We start from the raw sequence: 20689 nt of genomic DNA, 5'->3' as shown, positions 1-20689 counted from the left end.
CCCTTCTAATGTTCCCCTCCCCCACTAATGTTCCCCTCCCCCTTCTAATGTTCCCCTCCCCCACTAATGTTCTCCTCCACCACTAATGTTCTCCTCCCCCACTAATGTTCTCCTCCACCACTAATGTTCCCCTCCACCACTAATGTTCTCCTCCCCCACTAATGTTCTCCTCCCCCACTAATGTTCTCCTCCACCACTAATGTTCCCCTCCCCCTTCTAATGTTCCCCTCCCCCACTAATGTTCCCCTCCCCCACTAATGTTCCCCTCCCCCACTAATGTTCCCCTCCACCACTAATGTTCCCCTCCGCCACTAATGTTCCCCTCCCCCTTCTAATGTTCCCCTCCCCCACTAATGTTCTCCTCCCCCACTAATGTTCTCCTCCACCACTAATGTTCCCCTCCACCACTAATGTTCCCCTCCCCCACTAATGTTCCCCTCCACCACTAATGTTCCCCTCCACCACTAATGTTCCCCTCCACCACTAATGTTCCCCTCCCCCACTAATGTTCCCCTCCACCACTAATGTTCCCCTCCTCCACTAATGTTCCCCTCCACCACTAATGTTCTCCTCCACCACTAATGTTCTCCTCCACCACTAATGTTCCCCTCCACCACTAATGTTCCCCTCCGCCACTAATGTTCCCCTCCCCCACTAATGTTCCCCTCCCCCACTAATGTTCCCCTCCCCCCTTCTAATGTTCCCCTCCCCCACTAATGTTCTCCTCCCCCACTAATGTTCTCCTCCACCACTAATGTTCCCCTCCGCCACTAATGTTCCCCTCCCCCACTAATGTTCCCCTCCCCCACTAATGTTCCCCTCCGCCACTAATGTTCCCCTCCGCCACTAATGTTCTCCTCCACCACTAATGTTCCCCTCCTCCACTAATGTTCCCCTCCACCACTAATGTTCCCCTCCCCCTTCTAATGTTCCCCTCCACCACTAATGTTCCCCTCCCCCACTAATGTTCCCCTCCCCCTTCTAATGTTCCCCTCCACCACTAATGTTCCCCTCCACCACTAATGTTCCCCTCCGCCACTAATGTTCCCCTCCCCCACTAATGTTCCCCTCCACCACTAATGTTCCCCTCCCCCACTAATGTTCCCCTCCCCCTTCTAATGTTCCCCTCCACCACTAATGTTCCCCTCCACCACTAATGTTCCCCTCCACCACTAATGTTCTCCTCCACCACTAATGTTCCCCTCCACCACTAATGTTCCCCTCCCCCACTAATGTTCCCCTCCCCCTTCTAATGTTCCCCTCCACCACTAATGTTCCCCTCCACCACTAATGTTCCCCTCCACCACTAATGTTCTCCTCCACCACTAATGTTCTCCTCCACCACTAATGTTCTCCTCCACCACTAATGTTCCCCTCCACCACTAATGTTCCCCTCCACCACTAATGTTCTCCTCCACCACTAATGTTCCCCTCCACCACTAATGTTCCCCTCCCCCACTAATGTTCCCCTCCCCCTTCTAATGTTCCCCTCCACCACTAATGTTCCCCTCCACCACTAATGTTCTCCTCCACCACTAATGTTCCCCTCCACCACTAATGTTCCCCTCCACCACTAATGTTCCCCTCCCCCTTCTAATGTTCCCCTCCACCACTAATGTTCCCCTCCACCACTAATGTTCCCCTCCACCACTAATGTTCTCCTCCACCACTAATGTTCCCCTCCACCACTAATGTTCCCCTCCCCCACTAATGTTCCCCTCCCCCTTCTAATGTTCCCCTCCGCCACTAATGTTCCCCTCCGCCACTAATGTTCCCCTCCGCCACTAATGTTCCCCTCCTCCACTAATGTTCCCCTCCACCACTAATGTTCTCCTCCACCACTAATGTTCTCCTCCACCACTAATGTTCCCCTCCACCACTAATGTTCCCCTCCGCCACTAATGTTCCCCTCCCCCACTAATGTTCCCCTCCCCCACTAATGTTCCCCTCCCCCTTCTAATGTTCCCCTCCCCCACTAATGTTCTCCTCCCCCACTAATGTTCTCCTCCACCACTAATGTTCCCCTCCGCCACTAATGTTCCCCTCCCCCACTAATGTTCCCCTCCCCCACTAATGTTCCCCTCCGCCACTAATGTTCCCCTCCGCCACTAATGTTCTCCTCCACCACTAATGTTCCCCTCCTCCACTAATGTTCCCCTCCACCACTAATGTTCCCCTCCCCCTTCTAATGTTCCCCTCCACCACTAATGTTCCCCTCCCCCACTAATGTTCCCCTCCCCCTTCTAATGTTCCCCTCCACCACTAATGTTCCCCTCCACCACTAATGTTCCCCTCCGCCACTAATGTTCCCCTCCCCCACTAATGTTCCCCTCCACCACTAATGTTCCCCTCCCCCACTAATGTTCCCCTCCCCCTTCTAATGTTCCCCTCCACCACTAATGTTCCCCTCCACCACTAATGTTCCCCTCCACCACTAATGTTCTCCTCCACCACTAATGTTCCCCTCCACCACTAATGTTCCCCTCCCCCACTAATGTTCCCCTCCCCCTTCTAATGTTCCCCTCCGCCACTAATGTTCCCCTCCTCCACTAATGTTCCCCTCCACCACTAATGTTCCCCTCCACCACTAATGTTCTCCTCCACCACTAATGTTCTCCTCCACCACTAATGTTCCCCTCCTCCACTAATGTTCCCCTCCGCCACTAATGTTCCCCTCCACCACTAATGTTCCCCTCCACCACTAATGTTCTCCTCCACCACTAATGTTCTCCTCCACCACTAATGTTCTCCTCCACCACTAATGTTCCCCTCCTCCACTAATGTTCCCCTCCTCCACTAATGTTCCCCTCCGCCACTAATGTTCCCCTCCACCACTAATGTTCCCCTCCACCACTAATGTTCCCCTCCACCACTAATGTTCCCCTCCGCCACTAATGTTCCCCTCCACCACTAATGTTCCCCTCCGCCTCCCTTCGCTCTCACTCTCTCCTCTTTCTCCTCTCTCCTTCTCTCCTCCCCCTAGGTGTACATAGCCAAGGTGGACCCCACCTCCAGCCTGGGCCTGTCTACAGACTCTATCTACAGCTACAGTATGAACCACATCAGGAGGGTGCTGGGAGGAGAGTTGCCAGAGAGCCAACCCTCACACTGTGTATCCAAGGGGCCCAGCGCCGTCACTGTTACACTCAAAGGTAACCAGGATTATAATGGTACAATTATCAATAATGGCCTAATCCATTTTAATTCAATCACCATAATAGAAGTGCTCAAAGTTGACTTATTTTGCATACCCAACCATACCATGAGACATCCAACGGTTGAGATTGATATAGTTTAAAAGCTTACAATCAGGGTTGTCAAACTATTTTATAATACATTTTTATAAAATGTGTCAGTTTTATATCATCTGAGGTTTTGGTGTTGTGCCCGACATCGGTTGAGACACAACATGTTCTTGAATACAGGGTGTGTGTCATGTTTTGACTGATATATGTAATAAAATATACATTTCTACTTTCAAATGGTACTACAAAGATGGTTGGAGGTCCACAGACAATATTGACTTGAATGGGAATATCTGTTGTTTTAAATTGCACTGTCAATCCTCCATAGGAAACCTATTGAAATCATAGTAATATAGATAATAGAATCGAAATTACCATTAAAGTTAACATTCGACGCTGGGTGAGCTGGCAGCCATCTTTGTGGTTGTAATTATTTATGATAAGGGTTACATGGAGAAAATTGTACCTCCCTTCATCAAAATATATTTTACCTAAACCTTCCCTGAACTCGTAAAAAAAAAACAAGTGACCCTCCCCTATACCCAAAATAATAATTTAAAGATAAAGTGGATAGCAGAGAAAATCCTTACCCTCACCTCTTGGACAGACCAGAGCCTGAGATATGCAGTTTTAGAAACTGTTCTTCGTCCTGTAAGCATTACATAGCAATGCAGGAATTTTGATAGCGCACATGGCTGCGGGCCAGAAGGTTGTGGGTTCACAGACAACCGTGAGCAAGAGTAGGGGTGGAAAGATCTCCTTTATAGTAAAAGCATTGGATGAAATTAGCATCGTATTTGGAAGTCAGAGAAAAAATAGCCTTTAAACATTTCATACAATTCTACGTCATTTTACATAATAGCAGAATATTTTTTAATACCACACAAATTACTGAAATTACAGGCTAAGAATGGACAGAGAGATAGGCCTGTGTTCATCTTATCATATCTCTCCAATGCCAAATCAGTGTGTCTTGTTTGCAACTAAACTGTCCCTGTTTCCAAATATTTAAATCTGAGACTGTCACGTCCTGACCAGTGAAAAGGGTCATTTGCCATAGTAGAATGGTCAGGGCGTGGCAGGGGGGTTGTTTTTTGTTTCAAGGGGAATTTGTTCTAGTTTTCATTTTCTATGCTTAGTTTTCCATGTTTGGCCGAGTATGGTTTCCAATCAGAGGCAGGTGTCTTTCGTTGTCTCTGATTGGAAGCCATACTTAGGCAGCCTGTTTTCCTTTGGGTTTTGTGGGTGGTTGTTTTCCGTATAGTCTGAGTACCTTACGGAACTGTTGCCGGTCGTTTGGTTGTTTTCGTTGAAGGGTCATCATTTAATAAAGTAAGAATGAGCACTCTACACGCTGCACCTTGGTCTGTTCACTATGACGCTTGTGATGGAACCACCCACCATAAGAAGACCAAGCAGCGTGGGAGGAGGTACGTGGAGTCTTGGACCTGGGAAGAGATCCTAGATGGGGCAGGACCGTGGACAAGGCCGGGAGAGTATCGCCGCCCGCCGGAGGAGATAGAGGCAGCGAAGGCAGAACGGCGTTACTGGGAGGAACGGCTGGAACGGCAAGAGGAGGCTGAGAGGCAGCCCCAAATTTGGGGGGCAGACGGGTAGTTTGGCTAGGTCAGAGGGGAGCCCTGACCTAACCTCCCGGGCGTACAGGAGAGAGCCTTGGAGCAAACCGGAGCCAGTAAAGGAGTCAAGCGCTGAGTTCGACGCGAGATTCTGGGAAATGGTACTGGCGGAAAGGGCACTGCGGAGCGGGCGTGCAGAGGGGTGAGAAATGCATTACGGTGTGATGCTCACTATCTCGCCCATCTCCACGCACAGTCCGGTGCGGTTGGTACGGGCTCCGCAGCGTTGCCAGGCGAGAGTTGGCCGGCAGCCAGGAAGAAGTGCGCCGGCTCAACGCATCTGGTCTCCAGTGTGTCTCCTCGGCCCAGTTTATCCTGCGCCTGCTCTACTCACGGCAGCCCTCATTCCCCAGCACAGCCCAGTTCGCCCTGTGCCAGCGTTCCGCTCGTGCCGGGCTACAGTGACCATCCAGCCAGGACGGGGTGTGCCAGCCCTGAGCTCCAGACCTCCGGTGCGCCTCCACGGCCCAGTCTCCTGTGCGTCTCCCCAGTCTGGTGAGACCAGTTCCAGCTCCCCGTAGGAAGCCTCCAGTGTTGATCCATGGCCCGGAGCCTGTAGGGATGATCCATGGCACGAAGCCTCCAGTGATAATCCATGGCCGGAGCCTCCAGTGATGATCCATGGCACAAAGCCTCCAGTGATATCCATGGCCCGGAGCCTGTAGGGATGATCCATGGCACGAAGCCTCCAGTGATATCCATGGCCCGGAGCCTGTAGGGATGATCGATGGCACAAAGCCTCCAGTGATGATCCAAGGCACGGAACCTACGGCGACGCCCCTCAGCCCAGAGCCTCCAGCTACGCTCCTCAGCCCGGAGCCTCCAGCTACGCCCCTCAGCCCGGATCCTCCAGCGACGCCCCTCAGCCCGGATCCTCCAGCGACGCCCCTCAGCCCGGGGCCTCCAGCGACGCCCCTCAGCCCGGGGCCTCCAGCGACGCCCCTCAGCCCGGATCCTCCAGCGACGCCCCTCAGCCCGGATCCTCCAGCGACGCCCCTCAGCCCGGGGCCTCCAGCGACGCCCCTCAGCCCGGATCCTCCAGCGACGCCCCTCAGCCCGGATCCTCCAGCGACGCCCCTCAGCCCGGGGCCTCCAGCGACGCCCCTCAGCCCGGGGCCTCCAGCGATGCCCCGCAGCCCGGGGCCTCCAGCAACGCCTCTCAGCCCGGGGCCTCCAGCGACGCCTCTCAGCCCGGGGTCTTCAGCGGTGGTTGGCAGCGCAGAACGGGGGCTACGCCCGGAGCCTGAGCCCCCTCCGTAGATGGAGGATTGGCGGAAAGGCTTGGGGTATAGCACAGGAACCGTCGTAGACAGTGGCCACCCTCCCTTCCCTCCCTTTAGGTTTGGGGTTGTTTTTGTGGGTTTTGTTTGGGGTGCAGTCGAGGTCTGCACCTTCGGGGGGGGTTCTGTCACGTCCTGACCAGTGAAAAGGGTCATTTGCCATAGTAGAATGGTCATGGCGTGGCAGGGGGGTTGTTTTGTGTGTTTTGGGGTTTTTTGGTTCAAGGGGAATTTGTTCTAGTTTTAATTTTCTATGCTTCGTTTTCCATGTTTGGCCGAGTATGGTTTCCAATCGGAGGCAGGTGTCTTTTGTTGTCTCTGATTGGAAGCCATACTTAGGCAGCCTGTTTTCCTTTGGGTTTTGTGGGTGGTTGTTTTCCGTATAGTCTGAGTACCTTACGGAACTGTTGGCGGTCGTTTGGTTGTTTTTGTTGAAGTGTCATCATTTAATAAAGTAAGAATGAGCACTCTACACGCTGCACCTTGGTCTGTTCACTATGACGCTTGTGACAGAGACGTCATTAGGAATCTGAGCATGGTACTTAAGTCAGGCCTACCTTTCCACTCCAGACAGAGTAGGCCTACCGACGGTGAAAAATGTAAGCTTTAACTGCTGGCCGCTCTTCTTCTGTGGCTTAACCCAATGAGAGAAGATTACAAGTGTTTCCCTAAATGCTGTCTGGGTTTAACATCTACTGTACAGAAAGTCAATAGCTTAATCAAATGATAGTGACAGAGTTAGATTACTTCCCAAACAAAGTCAATTTTTTCTGAATGTCTAAGAAACAAAACAATGATACCACTTCTGCATCGGCATCACATCTTTCCCAGGTATTTTACAGCTTGTTTCTAGCATGAATCACTGCGGACCAAAGCGCTGTTTTAGATCACTTTATATAATCAAATCTGTTTTATTTTCTTCAAAATCTTAAGGTAACAATGGGTAGTCCTGTGCTTTTTGCCATTTAATTTATAAAAGGTAGACCTATGGCATATCCAGTCATACCCCCTCAATTCAAGTCCTATTTTGAACATAACATCCCTTCACTGACACAGAGGTACAGTAGGCTATTTAAAGAGTTCATGGTGGGTGAGGAATTGACTAAGATAGAAGCCTATAGCCTAATTTCATCTGTCAAACAGGTAGTCCTGCCTCTTATTTGTTAAATAGGAACGAATAGGCTCCAACACAAAGCCCTCTTGTTAAGTCTAATTAAAATGAAGACGGTTTAAATGAATTATGCCTACTCGAATTTGCCTACTTTCAGCACCATGAGCTGTCCGTTTCTGATTGATTGTGACGCGGCTGCTGCCTCAAATTTCAGCACTGTAAGTTAGTCGAATATGGCTATATATATGGTGAGGTCAATAACTCTGATATATACATCATGGGCAAGAAACATATTGTTTTTATTTATTAAATGATAGTAGTAGCAAGGTGGTGAAGTTGACCTCCGGTCCTCCTCATCTTCACGCTCCCCTTTTCAAACTGAACAGAACATAGGCTATAGGCTAGTCTTGTAATCAAACATTTTTTTCAGAATAATTATTTGACTCTCCTCCTGACCTGCCACTGTAGCCCTACAAAGCACAGCCATTGGTTAGGCAGCACAAAAAAAGAAGATCAGCAAGAGCAGAGCAGGCCGGGGCTAAGCGTTGGAGTATCCATTGCAGTGTGTAATGCAGCCTAGATTTATTTACACCATAGCAGCAGCTATCTTAGAAATATAACTTTGCTCTGTGCTTGTCCAGGCATGCTCTTCGTAGCCTATAGCCTATAGGCTATGGATCATTTGATTGAGACCACACTAAATAGCCTATAGGCTATGGATCATTTGATTGAGACCACACTAAATAGCCTATAGGCTATGGATCATTTGATTGAGACCACACTAAATAGCCTATAGGCTATGGATCATTTGATTGAGACCACACTAAATAGCCTGTAGGTACACTTGATATTGCACACCCAGCAGATAATCAGATAAGCAACTAATTCTAAAACCCTGAGAAATATTGAAATTTAATCAATTACAAATGACATGACCCTCCGCTGGACTAGATAAAAAATGAATACTAAACCCTCCCCTTGACTGAACTTGAAAAACTTTCAATGGTGTACCAGCTAAAATGCAGTGGTCTGAAGGGATAGGTCCATTCTATGAATTCTATTTCTATGATTGAAATGACAGCCACCCTGTATTCAAGCGCATGTTGTGTCTCAACCAATGATGGGCACAAGACAAAAACCTTAGATGATGTAAAATGTGTGAAACAAATGTTTTCAAGAAATTCTGAAGTAGTTTGACAACCCTGTTTCATTTAAATGATATCACACTCAACCATTCATCTTTTCCATTGATGATGTCTCATGGTATGGTGGGGTACGCAAAATGGGTCAACTTTGAGCACCTTTATCTCCTGAAAGTTTTGGCATTCAGGATTCAGGTCCAGGGCTTTCTGACCGCTTCTTGGGCAAACATGTATGGACAGCACAGGAGGCTGCTGAAGGGAGAACAGCTCATAATAATTTCCGTAACGGCGCAAATGGAATGGCATCAAACACCTGGAAACCATGTATTTGATACCATTCCACTTATTCCGCTCCAGTCAATAATACAAGCACGTTCTCCCCAACCTGCCACCAACCAATGTGCCACCGACCGACGTGCCACCGACCAACGTGCCACCGACCGACGTGCCACCGACCGACATGCCACCCATCGACATGCCACCGACCGTCGTGCCACCCATCGACGTGCCACCGACCGTCGTGCCACCGACCGACGTGCCACCGACCGACGTGCCACCCATCGACGTGCCACCCATCGACGTGCCACCGACCGACGTGCCACCGACCGACGTGCCACCGACCGTCGTGCCACCCATCGACGTGCCACCGACCGTTGTGCCACCGACCGACGTGCTACCGACCGACGTGCCACCGACTGACCGATGTGCCACTGACTGACCGACGTGCCCCCGAACGTCGTGCCACCGACCGACGTGCCACCGACCGACGTGCCACCGACCGACGTGCCACCGACCGACGTGCCACCCATTGACGTGCCACCCATCGACGTGCCACCGACCGACGTGCCACCGACTGACCGACGTGCCACCGACTGACCGACGTGCCACCGACTGACCGACGTGCCACCGACCGTCGTGCCACCGACGTGCCACCGACCGTCGTGCCACCCACCGACGTGCCACCGACCGTCGTGCCACCCATCGACGTGCCGCCCATCGACGTGCCACCGACCGACGTGCCACCGACCGACGTGCCACCGATCGTTGTGCCACCGACCGACGTGCCACCGACCGACGTGCCACCGACCGACGTGCCACCGACCGACGTGCCACCGACCGACGTGCCACCGACCGACGTGCCACCCATCGACATGCCACCGACCGTCGTGCCACCCATCGACGTGCCACCGACCGACGTGCCACCGACCGACGTGCCACCGACCGACGTGCCACCCATCGACGTGCCACCCATCGACGTGCCACCGACCGACGTGCCACCGACCGACGTGCCACCGACCGTCGTGCCACCCATCGACGTGCCACCGACCGTCGTGCCACCGACCGACGTGCTACCGACCGACGTGCCACCGACTGACCGACGTGCCACTGACTGACCGACGTGCCCCCGAACGTCGTGCCACCAAACGTCGTGCCACCGACCGACGTGCCACCGACCGACGTGCCACCCATCGACGTGCCACCCATCGACGTGCCACCCATCGACGTGCCACCGACCGACGTGCCACCGACTGACCGACGTGCCACCGACTGACCGACGTGCCACCGACTGACCGACGTGCCACCGACCGTCGTGCCACCCATCGACGTGCCACCCATCGACGTGCCACCCATCGACGTGCCACCGACCGACGTGCCACCGACCGACGTGCCACCGATCGTTGTGCCACCCATCGACGTGCCACTGACCGACGTGCCACCGACCGACGTGCCACCGACCGACGTGCCACCGACCGACGTGCCACCGACCGACGTGCCACCCATCGACGTGCCACCGACCGACGTGCCACCGACCGACGTGCCACCGACCGTCGTGCCACCCATCGACGTACCACCGACCGTCGTGCCACCGACTGACATGCCACCGACTGACCGACGTGCCACCGACCGTCGTGCCACCCATCGACGTGCCACCGACCGACGTGCCACCCATCGACGTGCCACCGACCGACGTGCCACCGACCGACTTGCCACCCATCGACGTGCCACCGACCGACGTGCCACCGACTGACCGACGTGCCACCGACTGACCGACGTGCCACCGACTGACCGACGTGCCACCCATCGACGTGCCACCGACCGACGTGCCACCGACCGACGTGCCACCGACCGACGTGCCATCCATCGATGTGCCACCGACCGACGTGCCACCAACCGACGTGCCACCGACTGACCGACGTGCCACCGACTGACCGACGTGCCACCGACTGACCGACGTGCCACCCATCGACGTGCCACCGACCGACGTGCCACCGACCGACGTGCCACCGACCGACGTGCCATCCATCGATGTGCCACCGACCGACGTGCCACCAACCGACGTGCCACCGACTGACCGACGTGCCACCGACCGTCGTGCCACCGACCGACGTGCCACCGACTGACCGACGTGCCACCCATCGACGTGCCACCGACCGACTTGCCACCGACCGACCGACGTGCCACCGACCGACCTGCCACTCACCTCCTGTGATGGAAAGTTTTTTGGGTATCAAAAGGGAGGCTGTCAAAAAGTGATTGACCTCAAATGGATTTACTCAATGTTTATATTTCTGGGAACAAAACATTATTTATGCATTGGTAGGTAAGAAAATGGTGCCCTTTATCACTCTTTCTATTTAATGTGACGATCAAAATAATTGTTTAGAAAGGTAAACTGCAATCTGCAGTTTGTTTCTGGTGAGGAACAATACCACTCGGAGGGAGAGGGTATTTGTTTATGTACTATTAGCTGATTATCACAGTAGAAGTCATTATTTTGTGTGTGTGTTTTCTTTGAGCAAATAAATAGCAGCTTGTGCCTAGCCTGTCTTAGATCCATTTGGGGTCAGCAAACAGTCAACAGACTTAATGTTCACCCCACAGGTAATTTCAACACATGTTTTAAGTTCTGAGTCCGTCTATCTGGTCTAATGGACATTCACCTCCTTTACTCCGCTCTGGAATTTCTGTCCACTCTCTTCAGATCTCCTGTTATGTTTGGAAGTTTCCCATTCCACTTTCAAAGCATGCCCTTTGTTTCAGAAACCAAACAGTATCCACATCATTCCACACAGAACAATGATGAAAGGGATGTTTTCTTAAGATCCAGAATGATTTATGGCCAGGGTGCTGACACTATCCAGACATTTGGACTGCTTGTCATGTTTAATACTAACATGTCATGTTAAATATCAAGTGGGATGGATGTTTCGCTCTGAAGTGTCATAATTCATTTTGTCTGCCTCGTTATCGCCTCAACTCTATCTCCCCCTGTCTCTGACCCCTGGTACCCTTTAGTGTCGGGGGCTCAGCCTGGGCCAGACTAAGACTGATTTGTGGTGTCTAGCTCTCCCTACCTCTCCCTTATCGCTATGTTCCAGATTACCTTATTATTGAAATAAGAGAATGTGTGGCTTCCCCCTGTCCCCCAGGAGACCCAGAGGAAAACATAAGCTCAGACAGGCATTTGGCAATTAGATTTTCTTGGACCGATTCGTTTTCTTGGAGCACATTTTCCTAGAACAGTGGTGTACATAGATCCATTCCACTATAATCTATATGTATCAGAGCCCATTAGTGATTTTAAACCAATGTAGAGGTGCAGGGGTAGGCAGTCTGTTCCTCCTGGCTAGGAAGGAATGCAGTAGGGACGGGTGGTATAGAAGGAGGGGTTCAGAGAAATATCCTGTTGCAGCTTGTGTGTCAGGCAGCTCAAGCATTTCGACCAGCTGGCCCAGGCCTCAGACACATGTACACACACACACACACAGACACACACACACACACACACACACACACACACACACACACACACACACATAGTACCATATACATGTGGGGTGGTATGTCACACTGTAGGATGGAGGAGGGGGAAAAGGAATGAGGGAGGAGAAGGTATTAAGGAGGGGGAGAAGGCATGAGGGAGGAGGAGAAGGAATGGAGGGGGGAGAAGGAATGGAGGAGGGGTAGAAAGAATGAGGGAGGAAGAGAAGTCATGAGGGAGGAGGAGAAGTCATGCGGGAGGAGGAGAAGGCCGGAGGGAGGAGGAGAAGTCATGAGGGAGGAGGAGAAGGCCGGAGGGAGGAGGAGAAGTCATGAGGGAGGAGGAGAAGGCAGGAGGGAGGACGAGAAGTCATGAGGGAGGAGGAGAAGGCCGGAGGGAGGAGGAGAAGTCATGAGGGAGGAGGAGAAGGCAGGAGGGAGGAGGAGAAGGCAGGCGGGAGGAGGAGGGCATGAGGGAGGAGGAGAAGGAGGAGCACAGACTACTTGCTTCTGATCTGGGAGTTATTTTCAGAACATTATTTCTGCACTCCTAGTTGTTTATGAAGGGTGACATGACATCTTAAATAATTAAATCTTTGAGCAGAACATTTTCATTCACGTGAATGGACTTCTTGTTTTAACTACAAACATTCAACCTCTGGTTTAGTGTATTCTCTCAATGTTAGGAGAAATGGCTTGATAGTTTTGGTGTTTCTCTTGAATTACGGTATGTCTCTGTGAGGTCTCTGTGAGCAGCTGAATGGAGGGCTGTTTGGAATGCTGTACACCCAACCAATCGTTGTACCTGTGTTGTCATACACTTTATTTGTCATGTTGCTAGGATGCCAATGTCCATGTTTGTTCTATTTAATACCATGTGTTTAAACTAAACAGACAATAAATCTTTACAACGTTAAACTTTTGAACTTTGACCTCTGCATCCTGCAGGTCTGAAGGAGAAGTGTGTGGACAGCCTGGTGTTTGAGACGCTCATCCCCAAGCCCATGAGCCAGCACTACATCAGCCTGCTGCTGAAGCACCGCCGCCTCATCCTGTCTGGGCCTAGTGGCACCGGCAAGACCTACCTCACTTCCCACCTGGCTGAGTACCTGGTTGACCGCAGCGGCCGAGACCTCACCGACGGCATCGTGGTCACCTTCAACATGCACCGCCAGTCATGCAAGGTGGGGACAGGACAGTGTGTGTCATACACACGGCAACAAGGTTCCTCACTCCTAGTTCTAGAGAGGAGCTATAGGATGTGCAGGGTTTTGTTTCAGCCTAGTACTAGTAACTGACCTGACCCAGCTCATTATGAACTAATCATTTATGCTATCACTAATCATCAGAAGTGTTATTGCTGGGCTGGCACAAAAGCCTGTACACCTTACAGCTCAGGAATATTAGAAAACAGTCAATTGTCATTGGATTTGTGATTTAACACCATAGCATGACTTCTTTCGCTCCCGTACCTCTCAACAGGATCTCCAACTCTACCTGTCCAACCTGGCCAATCAGATCGATCGGGAAACCAGCACAGCTGAAATCCCATTGGTGGTTATCCTGGATGATATACATGATGCCACTTCCATCAGTGAGCTTGTCAATGGGGCCCTCACCTGCAAATACCACAAATGGTGAACGGACTAACACACAGAACAGAAGCTGAAATGGAACCTTTTATCAAACATCTATAGCGACATTTATTTATGTTTCTAGGCTGATCTGTGATGATTCTGTGTCTATTTCAGTCCTTACATCATTGGAACTACCAACCAGCCAGTGAAGATGACCCCCAACCACGGCCTGCACCTCAGCTTCAGGTAATTTAACAGACAAATCATGTTTTGTTATTGTTTTGACCCAGTCTTAAAACACCTCACTGAAGGCTATATCCCTGCCATGAATATATGCTTTGACAGATATTTATATTGGGATATTGGACATCTAATATATAGGTACATTAAATAATGTCCCTTAGGATACGTACCGCATGACCTGACCTTTGACCCTCCCCTGACCCCCAGGATGGTGACCTTCTCCAATAACGTGGAGCCAGCCAATGGCTTCCTGGTGCGTTACCTGCATAGGAAGTTGATGGAGGCGGAGGACGAGAGGAGCCTGGCCAACGAGGACCTCCTTAGGGTGCTGGACTGGGTACCCAAGCTGTGGTACCACCTGCACACCTTCCTGGAGAAACACAGCACCTCTGACTTCCTCATCGGTAGGAAAACATTCTGTTTTAAGGGAGAAATAATACAGGAATATAAAGGTAGGTCACACTTAATTTGAATAGTCATCTATGGATGGTCTACATGTCTAAATCTACATATTATCCAAATCAAGTGATACCTGAAGTTAGTTAGATATTGGAGATCTGTAGTCTGTGGTCACAGACTGTGTTTGATTGGATGTGGTCATTGAACGATATCTTTAATATGATTTATTCTCTCTTTTATTTCCTCTCTCTCTGTCTGTCTGTCTATCTCTCTCTCTGTCTCTCTCTCTCTGTCTATCTCTCTCTCTATCTCTCTCTGTCTGTCTGTCTCTCTCTCTGTCTCTCTCTCTCTCTGTCTGTCTCTCTCTCTCTGTCTGTCTCTCTCTCTCTTTCTTTGTCTCTCTCTTCTCTCTCCGTCTCTCTAGGCCCGTGCTTCTTCCTGTCCTGTCCTGTGACTGTGGAGGAGTTCCGCTCCTGGTTCATTGACCTGTGGAACCTCTCCATTATCCCCTACCTGCAGGAAGGAGCCAAGGATGGCATTAAGGTCAGACAGGTTTTACTATCCTGGTAGATCAATTATAGCCTGGTCCCAGATCTGTGCTGTATTGCCCATTCCTATTGTCATTGCCACTTCAAACACTTAGCGTAACGGCACAACCAGATCTGGGACCAGGCAAGATGAATTACAAGTTTGTCCTGAAAAAAAGTGGATAGGACAGTGGTTGGGTCAGTGTGTGACGGTGTTGTGGCTTTGTGCCACAGGTGCATGGTCAGAAGGCAGTGTGGGAGGACCCAGTGGAGTGGGTGAGGGGCACCCTGCCCTGGCCCTCAGCCCAACAGGACCAGGCCAAGCTGTTCCACCTGCCTCCCCCCAGCATGACCACTGGAGGCCCCGGCCAGCCCAGCGAGGCCTCAGCCAGGCCTCTTAATAAGGAGACCCCACCCAGCTCCATGGACACCCTGGACCCTCTGGTGAGACACTCTGGGGGTGGGCAACTGTGGTCATGGAGGTACCACAGTGTGTGTAGGATTTGGTTGTAGTCCAGCAACGATACACCTGATTTACCTAATAGTGGTCAAATTTGAGGAGCATTATTTGTTGATTAGTTGAGTCTGGTGAATACAGCACGAGCGGGGCTGGAACAAAACCCTGAAACACACTGTGAGGCGCTTGTTTCCCAGCCCTGCTGTAAGGCCTTCTCTGGCCTCGTCTGTGTCGCAATTCTATTACTGTATGTGCTTGGAAGGTATCTTTGTCACCATACTGAACGTAGTATAGAGTTAAGTTGAAATTATTCATCTTTCCTGACCCTTCTCTCCTCTGTCTTTTGATTCAGATGGCGATGTTGTTGAAGTTGCAAGAGGCAGCCAACTACATTGAATCTCCGGACAGAGAAACAATGGACCCCAGCCTCCCTACACTTTGAACATCAACTGTAGACTCAAAACCTAGCACTTCAAATAGCCCTACATCTTTTCTCCTATGTGAGCTTCAGTGTATAATATTCAGGAACAAAAACTTTCCAATATAGTTTTCTGCTAATTTTGAAACTTATCTTGAACCTTAGCAAAAAACAGTCATACTCCATATGGTTGATTGATTGAGAAGCCATTTTGTTTTCTTATGTTGTTTTGAAACTTTATTCAATCATGCCAAGTCATTCCAAAAGACATTATAGCGATGTTTAGATTTTCTATTTCTGTCGATTTTTCTTGAACTAGAGGTTATATTCACAGTATAAAGTCTCTCTCTCTTTACGGAAGACGTATCTCTATCACTTCTGCCCTCAATAGAAACAGGTGCTAATTATCTAGATAATAAGTATTACTCTTTAGAAATTCACCCTCATCTCTCATTGGTCTAAGCAGGTGATTCTTCCAACAGCACATTTAAAAGACAAAAAAAGCACATTCTTGCTTATCCACTTTTGCTCAACAACAGCAACATGGCCTGCAATGTGCCTGTAAAATCAAGTCCGTTTGAAACCTGTTTTCGGCTTATTGGGAAGAGTATGACGGCATGTTGTTGGCATGTCAGGTTGTATAGTGTCCTGGTCCTGAATACATATCTATCTATCACTCTTTGAAGGCCAAATCTTAGACATATGCAACTCTTATACATAACCAGGTGAACTGTTTTGACTATGTGCTCTAACATTCTGAATGCCTTAATACATATATTCCTGATGGTTACCTTGAGATGGACAGCAGTATTCAATCGTGGTGCTTTGCTTTCATAACCATCGCCTCAGAGCAGAGTAGTGCGAGGACATTCACTTGTCCCTCCCTCACATGGTTCTGGGGTCACATGGTTCCGGGGTGATTTTAAAGGTCATCTAACTATATTTGACCGATAACAATATGTTGCAGGTAGGGTAGATGGTGATGATCAGGGTTTCTTTGTCAAGTGAGAAAATAGAGGGTTGAACAGAGCAGAACACAGACACATGATTATTTCCTATGGTTAATATCTTTCATTATCATTCACGGGAAAATCTGTGCAAAATTACAAACGCTGTCATACTCATTACTAAAACGGGGAAAATAATCAGTACATACTAATCTCAGCTTCTGTGGTACCAGTTCATCGGTTTGTTGCAGGCAGCATACATTATATTTATTTGACTGAACATATATTTCAAATCTAACTACCTGTTTTGAAGAAATAAGGCCATGACAGTACTACTTTCATATAAATCAGGTATTACTAAGAAAGTTATTTTGTATGAATAATGCTTGAGTAACTGCTATTTGCTTATAGCTTAGATATTTCTCAACTTCTATTTTTAAGATGGTGAGGTATCATCTAATATATTCAACGCAATTATCCAATATAGTTACTGTGCTCAATTCTTTATGTAGATATTGATTTCAGTTGTATCTACACTAGTTGCATGGTGCAAATATCTTATATGCTGAACCAAATATTTTACTGTAATCTTGCATATTGACTGTCTGGTTAGGAGTCAGAGCATAAAAGTGCTTAAAAGAATGAACATGTAGATATTTTCCTCAATGTGTTGGCCATGTAACATTGCAGATCATTTAGGTGCTTTTGAATGTAGCCTTTTTACAAAGCTACTGTCTCATTCCTTGCAGAAACATGTGTTTAGGCCTACACCAAGATGGGTGAGTGAACGGGTGAGTTATCTGTTGCACCCCAAAAACAATTGTAATCAGACACAGGTTAACAATCTAACATCTATTGTAGCTGCCAATGGTGCTGTCCACTTTTTGACTGCTAATATTGCTTTGCTCATCTTCGGTTTAGTTAATGACCATTCAGACACAGCATAAAATGGATGAAAAATCTATTTGCTCATCAGCAACGATCAAGGGACATTTCCCAGTTCAGTGTCATACATATAGGAAGATAAACGTACCAAAACAAGATTTAAAAAAAATGAAATTGTAAAGTAGAGTGGGTTACATTAGTGTTTTCAAAGATACATCTGGCCATACTGACTGATGCTGAAACAATGTAGGAGAATGTCTCTGTTTTGGTCTCTCCACACTAATGATGTATAATCTCTTGATCATAAGTCACCTGTATATAAACTGTGAAATGAATGTTGAATTGCTTTCTTTGTACAATGGTTATCACAACAGAAAGAAATGTTACACACTATTAAAGGTCATTATTAAGCAAAGTGGAACTAAACCACCATGATTACGTTAAAACATGGTACTTTTTTGTTGTTTTGCTTTTGCATCAAACTGTTAATCAAATCAATGACATCAAACTATTATTAAGTCCAAAGTCCATCTGATGACATCAAACTGTTAATGAGTCCAAAGTCCATCTGATGACATCAAACTATTAATGAGTCCAAAGTCCATCTGATGACATCAAACTATTAATGAGTCCAAAGTCCATCTGATGACATCAAACTATTAATGAGTCCAAAGTCCATCTGATGACATCAAACTGTTAATGAGTCCAAAGTCCATCTGATGACATCAAACTATTAATGAGTCCAAAGTCCATCTGATGACATCAAACTATTAATGAGTCCAAAGTCCATCTGATGACATCAAACTGTTAATGAGTCCAAAGTCCATCTGATGACATCAAACTGTTAATGAGTCCAAAGTCCATCTAATGACATCAAACTATTATTAAGTCCAAAGTCCATCTAATGACATCAAACTGTTATTAAGTCCAAAGTCCATCTGATGACATCAAACTATTAATGAGTCCAAAGTCCATCTGATGACATCAAACTATTAATGAGTCCAAAGTCCATCTGATGACATCAAACTATTAATGAGTCCAAAGTCCATCTGATGACATCAAACTATTAATGAGTCCAAAGTCCATCTGATGACATCAAACTATGAATGACTTGAAGTAAATGGCTTTTGCTTCCCTGTGTGGTCACATTTTTGCAGGTTTGCGTTTTTTTGTTATGAATCTTGTTCTGGTGGCAGCTCTGCAGAGTGGTTACTAGCTAGCGCAGCCACAAAGTCATTAATGTTAAACCTAACCTCTAACATTAACCACACTACTAACCTAATGTCCTAACCCTAACCTTAATAAATTAAATCCAAAAGTATTTTTTATTTGTACATTAATTTGTATAATGTAGCCAATTTTGACTATGCTGCTGGCCCATCTAGTAGAAATCTCTCAGTTCTGGCACAAAGACAAGACTCTTCCCAATAAATGTCAACCTGCCACATTTTTACAAATTGAAAGAAGTCTGATGAATCATATGTGGGGAAAATGTCCCTTTGGCCTATCCATTTCACAATGACACCATGAGACCCGTCTGGACCTTCTATAATCTTAATAATTAGCCTCATTAACTTAAAGAAAACTATAATGTAGGCTCCCAATTTGCCATTGTACAAGCACTGCATTGTTTTACTATTCAGAAGAGTATGAGAGTATAGTATACCCTGTGTATGCAGGTTAACACATGCCATTCTGTTTGTTCTTCATCTCACTCACTGGTCGTTGTGGCTGTTGCTCTGTAGTGGCTGTGCTGTGTGTTTGATAACAATCTTGTGTATCAGGACTATGCAGCAACTTTTACTGGTTTTGGCAATCAGAAGAAAGAAAAAAACGGTTTCAATTTGTTTTGAAAGCTAACAGACACAGTTTACTTCTGATTTGCATTGCCCCAGTCTTGCCCCACTCTTGCAGTAAGTTGGCCCAAATGATATGTTACCAGACAGGCTTGACTATGCCTTAATGTGAATTGTGATGCAAGTGTTGCATTATGAGAGAGAGAGAGTATGTGACCTTCAAAAATGGAAGGGATGCCTTGTGTTATGAGTAGAATAACTATCTGAAGGTTGTTAGAATATGTGTCTTGAAATCATTGGTCCCACAAGACACCACTTGACTGAATTGGAAGTGGTAGAACCTCTGCTTTAGATCACTGGGCTATACCTTTGTGGCACACAGAAGATCTGGATTTGAACATAGGTTGGTTGAGAGGGATATGACAGTGTAAGCCTAGCTTCTAGAGGTTCTACAGCTTGTTGTCATAACGGATTAGGCCCTAATTGCAGTTCGGCACAATTTAACTATTATCCAAGAACAAAGTTCATAGTTCAAAATAAAAACTAGATTTTCAAAAAATCGAAGATAAATCAATGTTTTGTACATAATCAGGTTCCTCGTAAAAACTTAACGAATATGAATTTATTCTAAATTAAGTATTTCCACTTGATGTTGGCCAATACAGGTTGCTGAATAGTCATCATTATTTTGCAAAGTTTGTTAATGACTCAAAATAAAAATGGTAATAATGGTCTCTAATGTCATTGACGTGCAATTGTGATGGATTTCTAAATGTTGTACATGAGTGTGTGAACAGAACATGTAATAGCATTACGTCATCGTTAGGGGTTCACTATATAGATTAAGCTTTTCCTTTTTAATACGCTGATATTTGAGATTTCTTTTTCTAATGAATCCTTTGTAAATCTCATTGATCTATTTTGTACATGACGTCATAATTGTAAACCTTGTAAATACTTCAGCATACTGTAAGCAACAACAATCATTCAGGAAAAACATTACTCCATATAGGCCTACTACAAGATGAATAACTTTAACACTCCAGAATTTAGTAGAATATAGGCATGCTTCTGAAACAACATTTCCATACACCTATCACTGTTCGTCGGAGTCAATAAAATAATGTCATATATATGATTTGTCTCATAATTGTGAATATATTTTACTTGCTCTTCATAAAAAAGTATGCATACAAATGCGTAATGATTATCAGTGTTTATAAGTGTGGTTTATCAGAACAAACACATCAGTGAACAGGAAAC

The 20689-nt window shown here is 47.6% G+C and overlaps 1 protein-coding gene across 1 annotated transcript in view; it reads left to right on the top strand.

Annotated features, from left to right (window-relative positions):
• The window catches only part of LOC115207406 (neuron navigator 1), a 122679-nt gene extending 102117 nt beyond the window's left edge, over positions 1–20562 (top strand). The window contains exons 26-33 of the mRNA XM_029774470.1: positions 2984–3152; positions 13126–13361; positions 13660–13814; positions 13929–14000; positions 14205–14401; positions 14821–14939; positions 15158–15367; positions 15733–20562. Coding sequence (XP_029630330.1) covers positions 2984–3152; positions 13126–13361; positions 13660–13814; positions 13929–14000; positions 14205–14401; positions 14821–14939; positions 15158–15367; positions 15733–15822 — 1248 coding nt within the window. The 3' untranslated portion in view covers positions 15823–20562. The remainder of the gene's footprint in view (positions 1–2983; positions 3153–13125; positions 13362–13659; positions 13815–13928; positions 14001–14204; positions 14402–14820; positions 14940–15157; positions 15368–15732) is intronic.
• Positions 20563–20689: the final 127 nt, after the last annotated feature.

This window comes from Salmo trutta, chromosome 14, assembly GCF_901001165.1.
Source record: "Salmo trutta chromosome 14, fSalTru1.1, whole genome shotgun sequence".
Classification (NCBI taxonomy): domain Eukaryota; kingdom Metazoa; phylum Chordata; class Actinopteri; order Salmoniformes; family Salmonidae; genus Salmo; species Salmo trutta.
The sequence above is the reverse complement of the archived record's forward strand: the minus strand, read 5'-3'. Positions and strand labels throughout refer to the sequence as shown.